Source organism: Oryctolagus cuniculus, chromosome 17, assembly GCF_051225735.1.
Source record: "Oryctolagus cuniculus isolate XC-2025 breed Fujian yellow rabbit chromosome 17, ASM5122573v1, whole genome shotgun sequence".
NCBI classification, from domain to species: domain Eukaryota; kingdom Metazoa; phylum Chordata; class Mammalia; order Lagomorpha; family Leporidae; genus Oryctolagus; species Oryctolagus cuniculus.
Genome location: NC_142883.1, coordinates 22,656,858 through 22,677,995, shown reverse-complemented (window position 1 = coordinate 22,677,995; position 21,138 = coordinate 22,656,858). Strand labels below are relative to the sequence as shown.

Below are 21,138 nucleotides of genomic sequence, written 5' to 3'. Positions count from 1 at the left end.
CAGTCCGTGCATTTGTTCAGTCCTGTTAGCCAGTTTCCAGGCAAAGCTCAGCAAAACAGAGCGTGGCAGGGCCTGGCTCGGACCACAGGTGGGGAGAGACTGGAGCAGGATTTGCATGGGGGTGGTGAGGTGCTGCAGCCCAGCCCAGGCCCAGGCAAGGGGGCAGAAAACAAGTGCCACCAGCTCCCCCCCAGCTGGACCTCACCCTCCCACCCCTGTGAACTTCAGCAGAGACCCCCAACCCCGTCGAGTGCCTCCAGCCAGCTCCAGGGCCCCCACCTCCTCCTCCATGCAGCCCACTGTACACAGTAATGGAGCTGTACAAGAGAAGGTGAGACAGAGAATTGTTTATTAGGCACGTCCCTTGCCACCCTCCCACCTTAAAATAGTTTCCAGTATCAAAAGAACCTAACAAAGGCCGCCCCAGTCCCTGAGATTGGAGTCCTGGCACAGTCCCCTACCTCCCGGGGAGGGACAAGGGGGCAGGGACAGAGCAAGAACCCAGTCTCCCTATTTCAGGCACAGGCACTGCCTTTGGGAAAGTTTCCGGAGCTCCACATTCCATGGGGGGGCAGGAATGTGCCAGGGCTGCCGGCAACTCCAGGGGGTCACCTTTACCAGGACACCGGCAGAGCATGGCCCCTGCCTGCCTCACAGCCACCCTGGAACAGCGAGCCCCTCTGGGCTCACCAGCCACAGGCTTTCTCCCCTCCTCCCTCAAAGAGCAGGCACCAGGAGGGCGAGGCCGTCAGGCCTGGGCAGGGCGGCAGGCCGCGAAGGGCCCTGGGGACCCCTATTTCCCTCCCTCCTCTTCCTTCCCAGAGGCTGGCTCTAGAGGGTGGTTCTAAGTTGTGGGACGTCCTGTTGGGGCTGGGAGGGGTGGCGAAGGTACACCGGGCACACACATGGCGAGCCTGGACCCCAGCCCCAGCCTGATCGGGGGGATATCCTGGCTGCCTGGCTGGGCCTTGGGCAGAGCTAGTGCTCAATGGCTGTAATGGTGACTTAGTTCCCCCCATCCTGCTCCCCCCAACACACACACACCCACAGCACATTCACCAGCATCCATTCCCAGGCACAGCCCACAGGCACACTCACAGTCTATGCAAAATCCCCCCACCCACACAACCCCCTTGCCCCCTGAACACACACACTCCGTTCTCCACACTGCACGCCCAGGGCTGAGCTCATGGTCTGGCGCCCCTGCACTGGGCCTGACCCATGCTCCCTGCACTGGGCCTGACCCATGCTCCCCTGCACTGGGCCTGACCCATGCTCCCTTGAACCTCATGGAGCCTCCCAAGCCAAAAAGCAGCGCAGGACTTTTGTTCTGGGCTCGGAGGGGAGTATGCGAGGCTTCCTGGGCATCTGGCTGCAGCAACAGTCAGGTGGAAACCCATTCCCATCCCGGTCCCTGCAGCTTGGGCCTTCAATTGAGGTCCCATGGGGACAATGAGATTGGACCGCAGATTTAGGTGGCCGAAGAGCAAGCATCCAGTGCCACCTAGTGGTGTCCTGGAGGAGCGCATGGTAACAGAGGGGCCTTCCCTGTATCCCCAGAGGCTGCTGGGAACAGATCTCCTCAGTACACAGAGGGCTCCGGGCCCCAGTGGGGGTGGGGGGTGGGGGTGCTGCTGGTGCTGGGGAAACAGAGGCATGTCTCAGCAGACCTAAGAATCCACTCGGTTCCATCCCCGTTCAGCTCCAGGAGCTAGATCGGCAGCCCAATCTCTGGCCCCGAGACCTGGGGAGGCCCGCAGTGGGTGGGCAGCCACATGATTCTGAGCCCACAACTCTCAAGTTCAAATTTGAGATGCCAAAAGGAAAAAAAAAAATCATCTCAAAGGTTGAGTGGGGGAGAGTCAGCGGGGAGGGGGCAGGCTCCCCCACTGGGCAGCCCCGCTCCCAGGGTCTTCAGTCCAGCTTGAACTTGGCCTCAGACTCCTTCAGCAGGTACAGGCTGTCATCTTTCAGAAAGCTGTGGGCAAGGGGGACCCCCGTGAGGCTCCCTGCTCTGAAGCTGCCTTGGAGGCAGCCGGGCAGTGCCAGTAAGGCCAGCAAGGCCAGAGCGTGTGCGTGGGCACCCAGGGCTGGGGGGGGGGGGCTAAGGGGCAAAAGGGGCAGGGGAGGGAGGGCTAAGGGAGATGAGCGCCGGGTGGGGACGGCACCCACCTGAAGAAGAGGACGTGGACAGGGATGGTGCTGATGTGCCAGATGGCGTGGGCATCCAAGACCCAGAAGAGAGGCGGGAAATCAAGCAGCTCGAGCAGGGACAGCCCCTGCAGCAGCACGACCACCCCCACGCACTTGCGCACGTGAGGCAGCCGCCGCTGGTTCCGCAGGCACCAGGCCAACCACCACACCAAGTTCACCAGGCCTGTGTGATGGTGCGGGGGGTGGGGTGGGGTGGGGAGCTCATTCCCTGCACCGTGGCCACCTCTCCAAGGCCACCGCAACCCACGCTCCCCTCTGAGCCTCCCTCCCCCACCCCAAGGGCCTCTCCAGAACCTCCTGCGCCCACCCCAGCCTCACCCATGGCCACGTTGGCCGCCAGGTTGTAGCCGTAGTCAAAGCGGACGAGGCTCAGGTAGGACACATGCGCGGTCAGCAGCAGCAGCAGGAGGACCCGGAAGGCGGCAGCCACAGCTGGGTGCTGCAGCCCCACAGTCCTGCCGCAGGCCCGGAGTCGCTCAGAGGGCGCCAGGGGCCGGCCCAGAACAGCAGCCTCCAAGGCCACCGCCCCCTGCCACCCAAAGGTCCAGCTGGGCAGCCTCGTGTCGCCCCAGGGCCTGCGGCCAGGTCTGCAGCTCCTTGTGAGGATCCAGGACTCCAGCCCTCCCCCAGGGTCCCATGCAGGACGGCCCACAGGGGAGACCAGGGAAGGCCCTGGGGCTCTCCTGGCTGAAAGAGCCGACAAAGGCTGGGTGAGCCCCTCCCGCCCTGGCTCTGCCCCTGCAGCCAGCAGGGAGGGCTCACCTGACGCAGCACAGGTAGATGGAGTGGAGGATGACGGTGGAGGCGCAGAAGTAGTCCATTTTCTGAGGACAGGGAGGGCCGAAGGTGGGGCCAGAGAGGACCCAGCGTGGGCCAGTGCACAACCACGCGCTCACGGGGGCGGGGTGTCCCGGGGCCTGCAGTCAGTGGGGACCGTGTCTCCTGCTCCTTCTGCCTATTGCTGTTTCATTGCTGAATTGAACAGACTGGCCCTGTGTTCAGATCGCGCTGGGCGGCCTGGCTTGGGCCGCAGTGCAGACGCTGGCGCTGGGGACTGTGTGCTCCTTCCTAGCCGGGTGGCCCTAGCAAAGGACTTCCCCTCTCCAGGGCTCAGCGACAGAGAGCTCAGTCACCAGGAGGGCAGAGGGCCCGGCGCGCGGGGAGCAGCACGGGACCGGCCCGCAGCGGAGGGGGCACTCACCTCGGTAAGGTCGGTGTCCCTGGTGTGGAAAACTGTGGACCAGAACCAAGCGTTGAGGGACACCTGAAGGGGGAAAGCCTGGTCAGAGCGCTACCCCTGCCCCTGCACCCACCCCCATCACCTCCTCTTAGGGATGGGGCTCTGTGGGGGTGAGGAATGGCTTCCCCACCCCCCCACCATCACCCCAAGCCCTCCAAGGCCGGGGGGAGGGGGCTGCAGCCTCCAGACTCGGGCCTAGCTTGGGAACCAGTTCTGGCAGATCCAAGTTCCCTGGTTACTCAATCGCTAAGACAACAGCCCCCGGGGGCCTCACCTCCTTCCCCACCCGGCCCAAGGCAGCTGATGACCTCAGCCTCTGGGGGCGGGAAGGCGGTAGGTGGGGCTGAGGGCTGGAGCCAGCTTGGGGTGTGTCCCCGGCAAGGCAAGCAAGCAGGGAGGGAGATCAAGCAGATCCCACTGGAGTCCAGTCCTGAGCAGGAGGCCGCCAACTTAGCGCAGCTTCCTCCTGGCTGGGCCTGTCCAACCCGCCAGACCAGTGGCTGCTCTGAGCCCTGGGTGGGGGCAGGGGCAGCACTGGAGGGGCTGTGGTGGGCGAGGGCCTAGGAGGGGGGTGTCTGCGGCTGCAGGGAGAGATTCCAAATCATCCTGCAAATGAGCCCCGGGTCTTGCGGGAGTCGGTGCTGGCACCCATTTGGGGGACTTGGCCCCAGGAGGGATGTGGTAGGGTGGGAGAAAGCCTGGAAGGCAGGGTGGGACACTGCCGGGCAGGGGAGGGCGCAGTGCCAGGGCCCGCAGCAGGGGGGTCAGAGGGCAGGAACGGCTCCTGGATGCAGGCCCGCGGAGTTGAGGTGGGCAGGGCCCCAAAGCCCACTGGGTATTTTCGTGTTGCCAGGCTCAGGAAGGCTCACGGGAGCCTGGGGAGGCCTGTGCAGCCCCAGCCCAGGCCAAGCCCTGCCACTGCTGCTCCTCTTCACCTGGGCCGAGCATCCCCCCACCCCCGTCCTGGCCGGAGGGACCCTTCAGTGACTATTTGCAGTCAGGCGGCTTCCTCATTTGAGGACAGTCATTCTGTCCCCTCCCCCTGGACGCTGCCCCTTCCCCAGAGGCAGCCACATGGGTGCCATCAGGAGGCTGGAAGGTGGGGTTCAGGCTGGATCCTGACACCGTTGCCTGGAAGTCTGCGATGCCTGGGGCCAGCAGGGGGAGGGGAGCAGGGCCCAGGTGATGGCACAGGGACCTCCTTCCTTGGGGAGGAGAGTGGCCCTAGAGCCAGTGTGGGCGGGAGGAGGGGAAGGCAGCAGGGACAGGCAGCTGGCCAGGCCTCCTCATCCCCCATAGCAGGAAGAGGGAGGCAACAGGAGGACAGAGCTAAGTGGCGGTCGGAACAAGGAGAGCAGCGGTGTGGGAGACAGGGCCAGGCCTTAGCACCATGAGACGGGGTCCCCAGGGTGCCTTGCACTTACAGAGACCCACCTGCAGCCTGGACTCTGCACCCCGATAAGTCCCCTCTCCCCCGGGCTGTGTCCCTCTATGAGGGGGCTCCTCTTCTGACCCTTGCCTCAGACTTGGGAGGAAGTGTCATTAAGAAGGCAGGCCCTACAGCCAGACTTGCCATTTCCTGTGTGTCCTTAGGCAAGTTATTTAGCCTTGCTGGGCCTCAGTTTTCTCATCTGTAAAATGGGAATAATGGTAGTGTCGGTCAGGATTTCACAAGCAACGCAAATACAGTGTGGAGCACAGGACCCGGGGCAGGGCTCGTCACCAGGCGCAGGATCGGTCCAAGGAGCACCTGCAATTTATCGGTTGCAGCCGCAGCCCCAGCCTGCCTCCCACGCTCCCTACTGGCCGAGGAAGTCCAGGCCGAGAAGGGGTGTTTGCCCCCACAGTTGAGGGCTGGGACGGAAAGTCAGGAGGCTTCCCAACGTGACGGAGCTGAGTCCAGGTCCTGCCTTGGCCCTTCAGTGGCCGTGTGATCACGAACAAACAGCACAGCTCTATGAGGCTCGGATGCTTGTGGAACAGGGTCAGCGAGCGCCCCACCGCCCAGGGCGGGGTTGAAATGCCTGGCGTGAAGGAGCCGCTGCTGCGTACGTGGGCCTCCTGCCGCCGGGCACACAGGCGGGGTCAGTCTCCTGCACGGTGTCCCGCAGGCTGACCGCCCCCCCCCCCCAGCTTTCCTTTCTTCAAGGGTCACAAATTTCAGGGTCAAACCACGGGACCCCTCACTCTGGTTCCCGAGCTGTGGTGCCGCCAGCGTGGGCCCAGCAGATCTAACTCCTCTACGCTCAGCGCTCATAACCAAGACACAGGCCCGGGGGACAGACGGATGTGGAAGGCAGGGAGAGCCCCAAGTGGCAAATGCGCGGCGGCTCCAGACGCCTCGGCAGGGAGGGGTAACTGGCCAGGGGCGCTGGGCTGGCCTGGCAGGCACCGAGAACTCCGTGTAAACACCGAGGGAAGGGGGCGGCCAGGGGCACGGTGCCAAAGGGGGTGGGGCTTCCGGGGACAGGGAGGGCTGCTGGCAGGGGCAGGAGTCGGCTGGAAAATAAGAAAATTGAGACAAAAATATCACAGCCGTGAAACTGGTTGGATGCCAAGTGCGCCAGATCTGTCAGGAATCCGACCCCAGTGCTAAGCCCCAGTGCTCGGGGCTGTCACTGACACCGTGGCGGTGGGGACAAGTGGGTCTTTAAATAGCTTGGTGTCTCAGAAGTGGGGGAGGCAGAATGTTAAATATGATGCCTGCTGCCCCCCACCCCCACCCCCGCCAGGGCCCACAGTGTCTCACTCCCTGCCCCGGGCAGGGCCAGCCTGGCCCGGCTCACTCCCGAGAGAAGGGGGCTTCCTCCACAATCAGAAAGGGTTCCTTGATTTCCTGCTGGTCTGACCATCAGGAAGTCCTCCCTGAAGTCTAACCACCATCCAGCTACAGCCTCCATCTATCTCTGCTTATAGTTTCCTCAGCAGAGGTGGGACACGATCAGTCTCCACCCCCGTAAGTCATCCGCGATTTGGGCTCCCTTGCCACCCCTCCTCTCCATCCTCCACCGGAGAGAAAAGGACGCCTCTCTCCCAAGACCTCATCCTACCCCCACCCCAACAGAAATCCGGAGCCCCGCAAGCCCATGGCCACACCCTCGCTACAGCTGGGAACGCTTCCCCCTGCAGAAACACTCCCAGGACCCAAGTCCAGGGTTGGACCCAAACTGATCAAGGTGGGGACGGGGTTGGCTCTGAGGCCTGTCCCGAGGGCCCAGTGGTGGCACCGGGGGTCCCCTGTCCCAGGACCCCATATCCCAGAGTGTGTGCTAAGACAAGCCCAGCTCTCTCTCCCCCAGGGTCTCTGGTCACACGGGCCTGTAGGGGTGACCCCTTAAGAAGGAGGCTGATCTGTTGACACCATTGGGACGAGAGGTCCAAGAGCCAGAAGATCAAGCGAGAGTCCTGACATCACCACTGGCCTCTGGCCACGTCACGCAGGCAAAGGCTGGGCGCCTCGGGTCACCTCAGACCTGCGTTTTCTCCACAGAGGCCCTGGGCAGTGTGCAGAGTCCGGGCAGGGCTGTGCCGTGCTCTCTAACGGGGGCAGGGGCGAGGAGGCGGTGCAGGCCGTGGGCCCACGCAAGTGGCTCCCTGGAAGAACCCCAGAGGAAGGCAGGCAGGTTAGGGGTCGCGTCCTCAAGCTCCCTGCCCTCCCGCTTTCTCGGCCAGGACCGAATTCCTCTCTCTGCGAGGCCTGCCCAGGAAGTGGCGGCAGGGGCAGGAGTCCATGCCGGCCATGCCGGGACTGCCTGCCGCAGAGCACCCAGCCCCGCACCAGGCACTCGGCCCTCTCTGCTCCGCCTCCCTGCACATCCTGAACTCGCCGCACTGTGGCCTTCCTGGACTGCACGCGTTGCTGATGCTGTGACCCTAGCCTGGAACACCTGAGTCCCAGGCCTGGCCCCCACGTGTCCACGCCTAGGCCTGCCAAGTCCCAGACGACGCAACACCTCTCTCTCCTGCTCCCTGGGCTTGCCCGGCAGACGTCCCCACCTGGGGGATGTGGTCTCCCCGCCTCACCACTCCCAGGGCTCTGCCTGCTGCCCGCCTTCTGGGCTCCCTGGCTCTGCACCTCCCCGCAAGCACTGAGCCCTCTCTATCTACTGCAAGTGCTTGTAGAACACCCACCACAGGACCCGGAAGCAGCCCAGACAGGCTATGTACTGGGGTCCCCGCGTCATCCTGGGTGCCAGCCCCGTCTCCATTACCCACGAACTTAGCTGTTCACTTCGGGCACCTTCTCCTCTGGCTGAGCCTTGCCCAGAGCGCACAGCGGTATGGGGAGGGCTGGATGACATGTACACAAGGAGGCCACCCTGCTTCATGGCCTGAGTTCCAATTCCGAATGAATCTGGCGATGGATGCAGATGAGGAAGCATCGGGGAGGGTCACCGTTTCCCAGCCCCCTCCCCCTGCACATCTCCTCAGCACACCGCGCTCTCTCTCAGCTTTCCTCCCAGGGTGACCGGGGACCTCGAGGCCAGATCCAGAGGTTCCTTCAGCTCTCATCTGTCCATCCAGCAACGCCCAGAAAGCAGCCACTCCGTCCTGCCCTAGTTTCCCGCCGACCTCTCTGCGCACACCTCTCTCCCTTGCTGGTCCCTGAGTTCTCCGTCCCAGGCCCTTTCTCTTCTCAGATCTGCATTCCCCACGTGGCCTCCTTCACGCACAGCCTGGGTCCCTGCCATCTCAGAAGCACACGGGGCTCAGCCTTGATGGCTTGCTTCTCAACTAATCCACCAACCGGGCTCCCCTGCGGAGCCCAGACGGCAGGGAGGGTGGGCTCCGTGACCTTGGCGGCAACCTGAACCTCTGCGGTCCTTAGTTCCCCGCTCTGGAAACAGGGGATGACAATTACACCTACTTCACGAGCTCATCATGGGATGAACAAGGTTGACATGCATTAAATGCTTAGAAGGGTGGCCGCCACACAGGCAGGGGTGTGCATATGGTAAAGTGAGTTATTCGAGAATTTCACTTCCAAAACCTAACTCGACCGTCCCGTCTCTGATGCCCGGGACCCCTGCCACCCGTCCTGTCTGGCTATTGGGCCCTGCGCTGACTCCTCCGGCATGGGCTCCTGCATCTGCCCGGCCCAGTGGGCTTTCCAGGGGGCAACTCTGTTCACAAACCCACTTTGCTCCCCAACCCTCATTCAGAGCCCCTCAGCGCCTCCTGACACGCAAGTGGCGACCTAAAGCAGTGGGCCCTCGGGTGGCTGCCCCAGCCGCTGCCCGCTGGCCCGGCCACCTCACTCCCACTGCCTGGCTTCCCACACAGCAGGCCTGCTGGCCCTCCAGGTCCACACCTGCCCGGGCATATCCTGCCTTCCGTGTTAGAAGCCCACCCCCGCCAGGCTCTCCACTGCACCTCGCTCACATTCACTCCTACCTCCAAGGCCCCTTCCTCAGGGAAGCCCTCCCTGACTGCCCCATACTGGTTCAGTTCCCCAACCTCCACCCTTCCACTCCTTCTCGAGAGCTGTGCATCTACATTCAATTGTGTGACTGTGTGATCAGCACCACAGGGCACAGGTCTGTTTTCACATCTTCATTATTTGCAGCACCCAGCAAAGTCCCTGGCACACGTAGAGATAACTACAAGTCTCTTACCCTCACCCTCCCCAGGGCTGCCATGGCTCACGGCTGCCCTGCAGCCCGGGCCCTGCCCAGGGCTCCTCACAGCAGCTGCACCGTGAGCCTCACAGCCCTTCATGGGCGCACAGATGGGATTCACGTGGCTTCTGCAGGGGGCCGGAGCCCTGGCTGCGCTCTCTCGGAGTGCCAGGCTGCCACCGCCCACCAGCTCTGGGTCAGAAGCGAGATCGGTCCACTCCCTCCAGAGGGGTCCCATGAAGACCCGTGGTCCAGCACACTGCCGACCACCGGTGCCTAAGGACTGCCTTCCGAGTCTTTCGGCGGCTGCCTCCTCCAGGACAAGAACAGTGCCCCTTCCCTCTCCCCAGACAGCCTGGTCTGGCCCCTGCCGGAAAGGCGGGCCTGATTCAGCACCCTCCCTGTGTCTGCCTAGGCCGGGCCACCCCAGGGCTCTAACAGGGTGGGGCTAGGTGGGCAGACACCCTGTTGGGTGTTCCTAGGGGACCTAGGAGTTCCTCCCCCGAGACGCAAGACGCGGGTGCACAGCAGGCATGCTGCCAGGACACCTACCCAGGCGAAGGCCACACAGGTGTGGTACATGGGGGAGGAGGCCGGCACGGAGGTGCGGTAGCGGCAGAGCATCACCAGGCTGGCCAGGCCATTGAGGAAAGAGGCCACGGCAGAAGCCGGCTCTTGGAAGAACAGGAACCGGGAGAAGGGCCACTGAAAAAGAAGCAGATGGAGGGGGCCTGAGGGGCCGGCGACCCCCACTGGGCCCAGCCAAAAATCCCTGCCATTCCCCAGCTCAGGGGATGAGGAATTTCAGGCCAATGAGCTGCTCTCCCATCCCTGGTTGAGGATCAGAGCCTTGCCCGCAGCGAGCCCCACGCCCCACGACGACCAGGTGGGTCAGCGTGGACGGCTTGGTGTGGCCTGGTGGAGGGCCCAGTGCCTCCTCTCTCCTGACCACAACACTCCAAGCCTCCGCCCACTCTGGGCAGACTGGGGAGAATAATTCTTGCCACCTTCAGCAAGCTAGGATGATAACCCTGGCTCAAAAGACACCAGCAGACTGTGTCCCCGGGCACTAGGAATGGGGGTGGGGTCACTGTTAATCCAAATCCCCATGGAGAAGCAGTGGGCCGTGTGCTGCAGAGGACCGGGGAATTTGTCCTTGTAGCAAGGTGGGCACCTCCAGCAGCCTTGGAAGCCCAGCATCACTCCCTGAGGCCTCCTAGATCTTGCTCCTCGGAATCCAGGGGCAGAATACATCGGTCCCGCCTGACTACGTGGGAATCAGCAGATTCTGAGAAGAGCTGGTGCCTGCCCCAAGCACACACCCATCACCCCACACCTCGGACAGCTCAGTGTAGTCCAGCAGGGAGACACCTTACTGCCACAACCCCCTGATACCCACCCTGACCCCCGTCTCACCTTGCCATGGAACTGTGGCACCTTGTGACCTTCCCGGAGGTAGAGGCCTACGGTGACCCACATGCACTCATACTTACAGTCGTCTTGGCAGGTCCAGCCTGAAACAGACAAACGTGGCCTGGTGCGCTCCCCTGCACAGGGAGGCACCGAGAGCGTGAATGGGGCCCAAGCTCAGATGCAGGCCAAGAGGGTCTGCAGGTAAGGAGTGAACCAGGAGACATCTCAAGATGCCAGCTTCCCACGTGAACAGGCAAGAGATGATGGGACACACGCATCACAGGGAGAGGTCGCGGACGTGCATTTTAGGGGTGAGGGCAAACAGAGAAGTTTCTTTTCCCCTTTCACCTATAAGGGGAATCTTGGCAACTGATGAATTCATTGGTAGGAAACCTGTTTGTCTTTCCCGAACACAAGAGCTACTCCCCTGCCAGGCAGAAGGGTCCTTGCTGTCTGACTCCTCTCCTAGGCAATGAAGCCCAAATTCTCCCCCATAACTTCTGAGGCCCCAGATTTGCCATTCCAGCTTTATTTCCAGGATGCCTTGTCAGGCAGCCTGTGCCCTTGGGTAAACCGCTTTTGGCTTTGCCCACTTCTGGGCCTCCACTGTCTTGGTTCCCTCTGTCCAGAGTGCAAAACGTTAATAAGCAGGACAAGCCTGTGGTCGAACAAGCAAGAACTGGAAACGCCAGTTTCCACTCATTGGCTGTGTGGCTCTGGGCAGGGCACCCAACAGGCCTCAGATTCCCCAACTGTCAAAACGGACTTTAGAGACACTTTCCGAGAGAGCTGTGGTGAAAGCCGACACCTGTCACACATGTGTGCTTAGTGTGTTGGTTCCTTGCCCATTATAATCACAAGTCCATATTTAATGTATCCATCCAGAGGCCCTTCACAAAGGATTCCAAGGTGACCCTTGTCCCCAGCCCCTCAAAGCAGGAATCCAGCCCTCCCTCTCTCAAAGGCTTCTAGTGCTTAACTGAAGGATCCTTTTGGGCTCAAATCATTCTCTGCCTTGTGCTTGAGGAGGCTGCTGTCCTGTGAGGGCTCTGAGGCCCTAAAGACTGACCCGGAGTCTGATTTCTGTATTGTTCCAGGGCCTTGAACCCAGCAAGTATCTAAAAGTACCTATTTCATTAAAAATAAGAAAATGAGGGGCCGCCATTGTGGCTTAGCGGGTAAGGCCACCACCTGCAATACTGGCATCCCATATGGGCAAAGGTTTGAGTCTCAGCTGCTCCACTGCTCCCTGCTAGAGACCTGGGAGAAGCCTCGGAAGATGGCCCCTGCTTGGGCCCCTGCACCCGTATGGGAGACCTGGAAGAAGCTCCTGGCTCCTGGCTTCCCCCTGGCCCAGTCCTGGCTGTGAGGCCATCTGGGAGTTAAAACAGCAGATGGAAGATTTCTTGTTCTGTCTCTCCCTCTCTCTGCAATGTTGACTTTCAAATATAAATCTTAAAATAAGCAAATGAATAAATAAAAAAATAAAAACTTTTGGGAAAGGTTCAGAAACTGCAGGGAGTATTGGGGGGGGGAGAGACTAGGGGCGGGGCTTAAAGGGGCGGGGCTTACCGGCCAGGCTCATGTAGATTGGCTGGCGAGAGCGGAAGTGCTTCAGCGCGCCCCCGGAGCAGTTCCGCTCTTCGCACTGGAGGACGCATTCGCGGTACACCGGCTCGCGATCGCCCTGGGAGCCGCTCGCTAGTGCGGCTGCCCCCGCCAGCAACACCAACCCCACCGCCCTCCCGGCCATCCTTCCACGCTGGCTCGTTGCCGGGGGAGGAGCTTAGGAGCGTGTGAAGTCTCCACTTCCGGAGTAAACGGAAGTCCCTGTGTTCCTTATTCTGTCCGCCGGCATTCACGCACTGTAAATAATAGTTCCCGGGTTTTTGTGGGCGCCTGCCCCGCCCCTCGTCCCACTGTTTTTTCTATATTTTGAGGCGACAGAGTGAGGGGAAAATGGACGCCTGATGGGTCCAGGAGCAAAATAAAGTCTTTTGTCCTTCGCTTTCTTCTCTCCGGCGTCTGTTTTCATTTGAGACAAGGCTTTTTTTTTTTTTTTTTTTTTTTTATCAGCAGGCCTGTTGGGTTTCAACTCCTCAGTGTAGCTAGAGCCATACCCTTCTGTGTGTCTCTTCTGGCAACACCCTGGTTGACACAGCTCAAGCTGTGGAGATGCATCTCCCTGCGTCTACTTTGCCCCCTCCAATTTCAAAATTCAAATTTGACTCCGTCACTTTCCTTCTTAAAATCCTTTACAGACTTCCAGCTTTCCTTAGGATAAAAGGCAAACCCCGTAAGCCCTGCCCGACGCAGCCCTGCCATCCGCCTGCACTCCTCTGCTCCAGACCCGCTCCTCAAGCCTTCAGGAATCGCTCTTGCTCTCATTCTGGTTTATTCTTCTGGTCTGTGTAAGCACCAGCTCCTCAGGGTGATTGCTGTTTGCCACTCTGCCTGCAGCACTGGCAGAAGTTGGCTCATGGTAGGTACTAAGTGCGGTTAAAAAAGAAAAAAAAAAAAAAGAATGAACAGCATAATTCAGCATAAGAACTTGCCGGGTACCAAATCCAGGGCTGTCAAGTCATTAGTGTGGTTCCGTGCTGAAACAGAAGGGATGTAATATTTCAAGAAAGACCCTGAGAATAGGACACTTGCTTTAGGATCCACTCCACCTCCCCTACAGGACCTCCAGAACCCACCTGTTCAATTTTGTGAGAGCACTGAAGCCTTGTGGTTAACGATGGCCTTTCCTCTCCCCCCAGCCTGTTCACCCTTGGTCAATTTTTCCTTTTTACCCTGTGGGGTAGAATGAGTAAGAAGTTAACACTGAATTCCATTCTTTCATTCACTCACTCACTCACTCAGCATTTCCTGAGCTCTTAGCCCTAGATCCGTGCTAATCAAGGCACAACACTGGGACATACCATCCACTGCATTTCCTGTGACTGGTGTGTCTTCCAGTGACCCCTGCATTTCAGCACCCAACTGATACTGATCCATAAGGAGCTGATCAGAAGCAAACCAGTGTGAATATTGCTTTGCATCTGACAGATCAGTTGTTTAAGAACACATTTTTTAATTTCATTGAGTCCTTACTATAACTGTGGAATCAATCTTTTTACAAGGATGCCCATTTAAAGATGAGGACATTTAGGATTAAGGAGGATGAAATTCTGACAAAGATTCTCCCTTTGAAAGAACTCCTAGGTCAAAATAGGACTCTTAAAACCTCAAAGGTTGGCCGGCGCTGTGGCTCAATAGGCTAATCCTTTGCCTGCGGTGCCGGCACACCAGGTTCTAGTCCTGGTCAGGGCGCCAGATTCTGTCCCGGTTGCCCCTCTTCCAGGCCAGCCCTCTGCTATGGCCTGGGAGTGCAGTGGAGGATGGCCCAAATCCTTGGGCCCTGCACCCGCATGGGAGACCAGGAGAAGCACCCCTGGCTCCTGGCTTCAGATCAGCGCAATGCACTGGCTGCGGCAGCCATTGGAGGGTGAACCAACGGCAAAAAAGGAAGACCTTTCTCTCTGTCTCTCTCTCTCTCACTGTCCACTCTGCCTGTCAAAAAAAAACAAAACAAAACAAAACAAAAAAACAAAACAAACAAACAAAAAAAAAACAAAAAACTCAAATAAATAGATAAATAAATCTTTTATAAAAGGTGGCAACACCTTTTAAGTTTATATTAAGTAAAACTCATAAACAACTATATGTAGTTGAGTTGCTGTTAATAGTTGAGATATTGCTACATTTATGTGCATTTAGTAAAATATTAATTTTTATAGTTTGCTATAACAATGAAAATTTCTCTAGGTCTTTGAAAACTCATGTTTACATACCTGATGGAGAGAACAATTCCAGTGGAGACTTCTGTCTTGTCTTTTTGGGAGATGGGGTTACTACACAAAATTATAGGAGATCATTGTTGGGAGTCAGTGCCTGTGCCAGGTCCCAGCAGAATAGACTAAACCAAAAATGGAGTCACTCATGCTAAATGCCACATAGCCTGAACTTTAAGGAATCACATAGATCCCAAATCAGACCTGAAAACAGAAGATTCCAATCTACCTGAGTCAGTGCAATAAAGAATTCCCCTTTCGCTTTAACCCTTAGAAAAAACGGCCTGATGTTAACCAATAACCTAAGTAACCTAATGCTTGCCAATCATCCTTTTTGCTATTGTTCTGCTTTCATGCTCCTACCTTACAAAACCCCTGTTCTGCCCCCGGTGGGAGCTCTCATTCTGTTTGTAGACTGGGGGCTGCCCTAATTCACGAATTGTGGCTAAAAGTCAATTCAATCTATAGCTTTTAAAAAAATTCTTACTTGTTTCTTTTTTATTTTATTTGAAAGGCAGAGACAGAGAGAAAGATCTTCCATCTACTGGTCTACTCCCTAAATGCCCACAACAGACAGGGCCAGACTGAAGCTAGGAGCCCAGAACACAACACAGTCTGGATCTCCCATGTTGGTGGCAGGGACTCAAGGCTGGGGCTTGAACCACACACTCTGGGACAGGATGTGGGCATCCCAAGTGACAGCAGCCACTGCGTTAAACACCCACCTCCCGATTTGTGTCTTTGATGGGGAGTTGTCTCTGAGGGACACTGCTTGAGAATTTCCCCAGCTAACAGTTACCTGGCCGTCCTCTTTCTCAAATTTTCAGCCTGGAGCCCCCACTTCCCTACTGATCCCCTGTAGCCTAATCTGCTTCCAAACTTGTTTTTGGTTTTATATGTGAGTCACAGTCTACAAAGTCACCAATTCATTCTTTTTTTTTTTTTTTTTTTGACAGGCAGAGTAGACAGTGAGAGAGAGAGAGAAAGGTCTTCCTTTTGCCGTTGGTTCACCCTCCAATGGCCGCCGTGGCCGGCGCACTGCGGCTGGCGCACCGCGCTGATCTGATGGCAGGAGCCAGGTACTTAATCCTGGTCTCCCATGGGGTGCAGGGCCCAAGCACTTGGGCCATCCTCCACTGCACTCCCTGGCCACAGCAGAGAGCTGGCCTGGAAGAGGGGCAACCAGGACAGAATCCGGCGCCCTGACTGGGACTAGAACCAGGTGTGCCGGCGCCGCAAGGTGGAGGATTAGCCTAGTGAGCCGTGGCGCCGGCCACCAATTCATTCTTTTAACTTAGCTCACCAAACCCTACCGTGTGTCAATCCTTTTGCACTAGTGGGAAAAAAAAAAGATGAATCAGAAGTGGTTCCCAGGTCAGGAAGGATAAAGACAATCAAACTGTACAGCGTACGATGGGCGCAACAGCAGGCTTCTATTCTCAGAGCAATAATTGGGGAATGGTGGAATGGTCTACAATGAGGGTTTCTTTACTCGTCAAATCTTTTTTTTATTAAGATTTTTATTTATTTATTTGACAGGTAGAGTTACAGACAGTGAGAGAGAGAGAAAGTGCTTCCTTCCATTGGTTCAACCCCCCAAATAGCCGCAATGGCCGGAGCTATGCTGATCCGAAGCCAGGAGTCAGGTGTTTCCTCCTGGTCTCCCATGCAGGTGCAGGGACCCAGGCACTTGGGCCATCCTCCACTGCCTTCCCAGGCCACGGGAGAGAGCTGGACTGGAAGAGGAGCAACCAGGACTAGAACCCGGTGCCCTATGGGTCAAATCTTCTTAAAATTTAATTTTTAAAAATTTATTTAAGAGGCAGCGAGAGAGAGAGAGAGAGAGAGAGAGAGATCCCCCATCAACGGCCTTACTCCCTAAATGTCTGCAATAACTACCGAGCCTAGCCTAAGCTGGATCAGGAAACGCAGCTCAGGTTTCCCACATGAGCGGTGGGAACTCAATCACTCGAGCCATCACTGTTGTTTCCCAATGTCTCTGTCTCCATCGCTGTCGCCGTCACCGTCGCCGTCTCTGTTAGCAGGAAGCTGGAGTCAGGAGCTGAGCTGGGTATTGAATCCATCTGATATGGGATGTGGGTATCTTAACTGCTAGGCTGATGAGCCACTCCCAAACTTATCTCTTTTTAAAAACTTTTAAAAATTATTTACGTATTTGAGAGGCAAGAACGAGCTCTCAACTACTGGGCTTGTTCCCCAAGCACCTGCGGTGACCCAGGCTGCGCTGAGCTGCAGCTGGGAACATCATCCAGGTCTCCCGCATGGGTGGCAGGACCCCAATTGCTTGGGCCATCACCACTGCCTCCCCTCCCAGGCCCTGCAGTAGCAGGAAGCTGGAGCTGGCTATTGTGCCCAGACACGCTGATGGGGATGTTGGTGGCAACTGGCATCTTAACCACTAGACTCTATGGCCCCACCCTAACTTATTTTGTAATTCCATTTTCCATTAACTTTTTGAAACATGCTTGGGGTCTGTGCTGTAGCTTAGCAGGTAATACTGCTGCCTGCAGCGCCAGCTTCTCATATGGACACCACTTCAAGTCCCAGCGCTCCACTGCCGATACAGCTCTCTGCTATGGCCTGGGAAAAGCAGTGGAGGATGGCCCAAGTCTTTGGGCCCCTGCACCTTGTGAGACCCAGAAGAACCTCCTGGCCCCTGGCTTTGACCTAGCCCAGCCCTGGTTGTTTCAGCTATTTGGGGAGTGAACCAATGGATAAAAGGTCTCTCTCTCTCTCTCTCTAACTTTTTAAAATAAATAAATAATCTTAAAAAGAAGGTAGAAATAGTTATTGTCTGTGAGGAGATATGGACCAGTAATAGGGAAGTGAAGGGCATTTTAAAATTTTTATACCTTTTTCAATTCTGTACCATCTACATATATCATCAGTGAAAAAAACAAGAAAAATGTAAGCAGAACAACTTCAAGGAGTGACAAGCGAGGGGTGAGGCAGAATTGGAAAACGGAGCAGTGACAGCAGTGACCGCGGGGAGAGTAGAGAAGTGGGCAGGCAGGGGCCATCGACTTCGACTTCGGTTCAGTGGCCAGGACAGGCCTTTCTTAGCTACAGCCTGCTTGACCAGAGGGAAGCAGCCCTGGGAGCCCCCGGGGGCAGGCTGTTGGAGGCTGAGGGGAACTGCCAGCAAGAGAGCCCTGGGGCCGCGTTGAGCATGGCATCTTTGAAAATCAAAGGAGCCTGCATGGCTGGAATGTGGGGAGGTTGAAGCCGCAGCCTGAGAGCTGATCCCATCAGGCCTCCTGGGTCCTGGTGGAGCCCTGGGTTCTGGGAAACCGCTTAGGGCTGTTTCGGCCCTGGAGCAGATGACATGACCCGAGTCCCCTTCAAAATACTAACTGCGGCTGCTGGGGCCTGGCGGCGAGATTGTAGGGGCCAAGAAGTGATAGAGGGGTGAGCCCAGCCTGTGGTGGAGGTAGGAAAAGTGCGAATGTACTGGTAGTGGATTTGGAAGATTTTACAGAATGTCTACATAATGACGGCAAGGAAAGAGAAGACCCAACAATGTGGGCTCCCTGAGTGCAATGGTCTGAAACTGGAACGATCCTTTCAAAGCAGGACTTTGGGAGGCTTCTGGAAGCTTCTTGGTGTCCAGAGGCAAGAACGTCCTCCTTTAAGCTCCAGTGGTCTACCGCTCCAGCTGCAATGGTGGGGGCGGGTGGGGCAGTGAGCCTGGGGCCCCCAGGGCGGGGGCAGCAGGAAGAATCTGCAATCCAGGACACGGAAGGCCACGGGCACCTGCGATCTCACTATCTCACGGAGCCCACTCCCTACCATGTGCAGAAGCATTTGTCCGTGCGCCGCTGTGGGCAGCTCTCCAGTGTTTCAGACAGCAAAGGGTGAGCCCTTCAAGGCCACGAACAAAGCGACCATCTGAGCAGAGACCCACAGATAATCCAAGTGCGCCACTGAAGAGCAGTGCCAGTCCCCTGCGTTGTGTGCTGCACCTGGGCCGAAGGGCGCGACGGGCATGGTGTAAAAGCCAGGGGAGTCCCAGGCGGCAGAGTGCCCAGCAGAGCCACTTCTGGGGCCTCAGGCCTGCATTCCTGAGGGGTGTTGAGGGGGGGAAAGCCCCCCCCCCACACCATGTGTCTGGCAAGTTTGGGCTCTGTCTCTTTTGCTGTCCTTGAAACTGGAACTAACCCTGAGCCCAGTCGTTAGGCTCCAAGTATTCGGGAAAGGCCAGCTTCAGACAGGCCCAATTTTCTTATCAGAAGCTTCTAAATGACTCTCCTTTGGCCCCTGGAAGGCCTTGTTCCTCCTTCAAGGGACTCCTTCCAAGTAACTAATTCCCACAAACACTTCCCCAGCAACCCGCACCCAGCCTCAAGGCCCTGTGTGGCAGGCCCTGGTGTGTAGCCTGGACCTCGGACTGTGGACTGCACTGTCCCCTCCCTTTTTCTGTTTGTTTTCAGTCCTCTGACCTGAGGCTGGCTGATGAGGTAGGTAGAGGGGAGGAGACTCTGGGGCCAACAGGCATACACACATATGCTCATGCACACAATACACACTTGCATGCACACACAAACACGCACATAGACATATGCACACAATATACATATCCATGGATACGCACATGGCACACACGCATGCACAAACAACACACATGGACACACAGCGTGTGCATACACATGCACACACACCACACACCACACAAGCATGCACACACAGCACACACAACACGCACATGGACACACAGCATACATGCACACACACGCACACACACACACAACACTTCCTTTGCCTCCGGGTTTCAGTGGCTGGTGAATGATTGATTGGCATTTCACAGGCCAGTGGCTCCAGACCCTAAGAGATCCATTCCTCTGCCCACAGGGTCCCTGTTGCCCAAGGATCTTCTTGGGCAAGTCTCACCCTCCTGCCCTCTGACCTAGGCTGGCCGCCCTGCCCTGCCCTGCCCGGTGTCCTGTGTCCTGCAGCCACTCCTCCCCGTGTGGCGCCGCCTCCTTCCAGGCCCCAACAATCCCCCTCTTCTCCCTTCAGTCAACCCCTTCCAGGCTCTCCTGCCAGGCCCCGGGGAGGGGCAGGGGAGAAGAGAATGGAGACAGCAGGGTCCACCCTGCCCCCTCCCTCCCCTCTTGTCAAACACCAGACAAGGTTTTTTCCTCTTCCATCTCCACTCTGAATGGGCCCATTCTCTTTGGGAGGCTTGGGCCCGCTGAGCCTCCTCCCGGGCTTGCTGGCGTGGGTTCTGACCCCAGCTCCTCCCCCACCCCCTCCTGCCCCCGCCTCAGCTGGCTGGCCCTGCCCACTCCGCTGCCCACAGGGATGCGCCTGGTCAGCCAGTGAGGGTGGCTTCCTGGGACTGGGATGGGGGTCTGGGATGCTCTGGTGGAGACAGGGAGTGAAAGGAGGGAGAAGGCGGGATCTTGGTGGGAGTGGGGAGGGGCATGGTTACCTGGACTCCTTGGAGGAGCCACCTCTGGCTCCCTGATAGGGGCCTGGGGAGAGGGCAGGTGGTACCCTAGATTCTGGGCTCCTGTAGTGGAGGAAGCCAAAGCTTCCAGGGTTCTGTTGCAGGCTCCGCCCTGTGATCTTGAAGACTTCCTCTCCTTCTCAGGATCTCCTGTGCAAAGCGGGGAACCACAGCCCTCCCCCCAAGCCCTGGAGGCTGGAGAAGGGCTTGGTGAGATGAGGTTTGTGGTTTGGGGACACAGGGCTCAGAACAGGTATCTCCTGAAGAATGGCCGCCATGCAGCGCTCCCAGCTGGACTCTTCCTAACAAGAGGACAAAGGAGGAGCGGGCCAGGGGGTGGGGGTGGGCTAGCATCCTGAAGGGCTCCCGAGGCCACGCCCACCCTCGCCCAGGTGCATGCCCTCCAGTGTGTGGCCAGCACGGCCTCTCACCAGAGCAAGGAGAAGCTGCAGGTCTGAGGCAGGCTCACTGGGTCTCAGGCTGCAGGTTAGAGGGAGGGTGAGGGGCCGGACTTGCTGGATGCTCAACTTTCTCCACTTGCCCACAGGCGTCCTGGGTAAATTGCTTAACTCTTTGGAGCCTCGCCCTAACACTAACTCAAGCGAAAACAGATTATGGATGGTCGTTGTGAAGGCTGTGAGCTCCTGTACTTACACAGCGGTGTTTCCTCAATGTTTGTGACAAGGATCCAAGGAATAATCGGATTTATCCAAGGAATAAATTACCCAGGACACACACAAAACTACACCTACCCTCCACTGCATGCAATGTGCTCAGATCTTTTCTATCCTGTTCTTTCTTTTTTTTTCTTTTTAAGCCTTCTCTTGGTCTAAAATGATTTCCCAGTCCACCCTTTAATCTTGACTGCAGCTGGCACATCCCTGGTTAGACCCAGAGGAGGACTTACTATGGGGTTAAGGAAGGGTAAGCTTGAGGCTTCTTATTTGCATGCACGTACCTCACTTTTTTAAAAAGATCTATTTATTTATTTGAAAGCCAGAGTTAACAGAGGCAGAGAGAGACAGCGAGAGAGGGGTCTTCCATCTAATGGTTCACTCCCCAAATGGCTGCAACAGCCAGAGCTGGACTGATCCAAAGCCAGGAGCCTGAAGCTTTTCCCAGGTCTCCTACGCAGGTGCAGGGGCCCAAGCACTTGGGCCATCTTCCACTGCTTTCCCAGGCCATAGCAGAGAGCTGGATCGGAAGTGGAGCTGCTGAGACCGAAACCAGAGGCCATGTGGGATGCTGGCACTGCAGGTGGTGGCTTTGCCCGCTATGCCACAGTGTTGGCCTCTCCATCACTTTCTTTTAAAAAAAAATATGTATTTATTTATTTGAGAGAGAGAG

The 21,138-nt window shown here is 57.4% G+C and overlaps 1 protein-coding gene across 1 annotated transcript; it reads right to left on the bottom strand.

The window, feature by feature from the left end:
• Positions 1–332: 332 nt before the first annotated feature.
• On the bottom strand, positions 333–12,485 carry PGAP3 (post-GPI attachment to proteins phospholipase 3). The gene is made up of 8 exons (XM_008271414.5): positions 12,058–12,485; positions 10,489–10,586; positions 9,625–9,777; positions 3,416–3,478; positions 2,977–3,038; positions 2,533–2,669; positions 2,173–2,377; positions 333–1,978 (listed from the first exon to the last, which is right to left on the bottom strand). The coding sequence occupies exons 1-8, from the start codon at positions 12,236–12,238 to the stop codon at positions 1,915–1,917; spliced, it is 963 nt and encodes a 320-aa protein (XP_008269636.4). The 5' UTR covers positions 12,239–12,485; the 3' UTR covers positions 333–1,914.
• Positions 12,486–21,138: the final 8,653 nt, after the last annotated feature.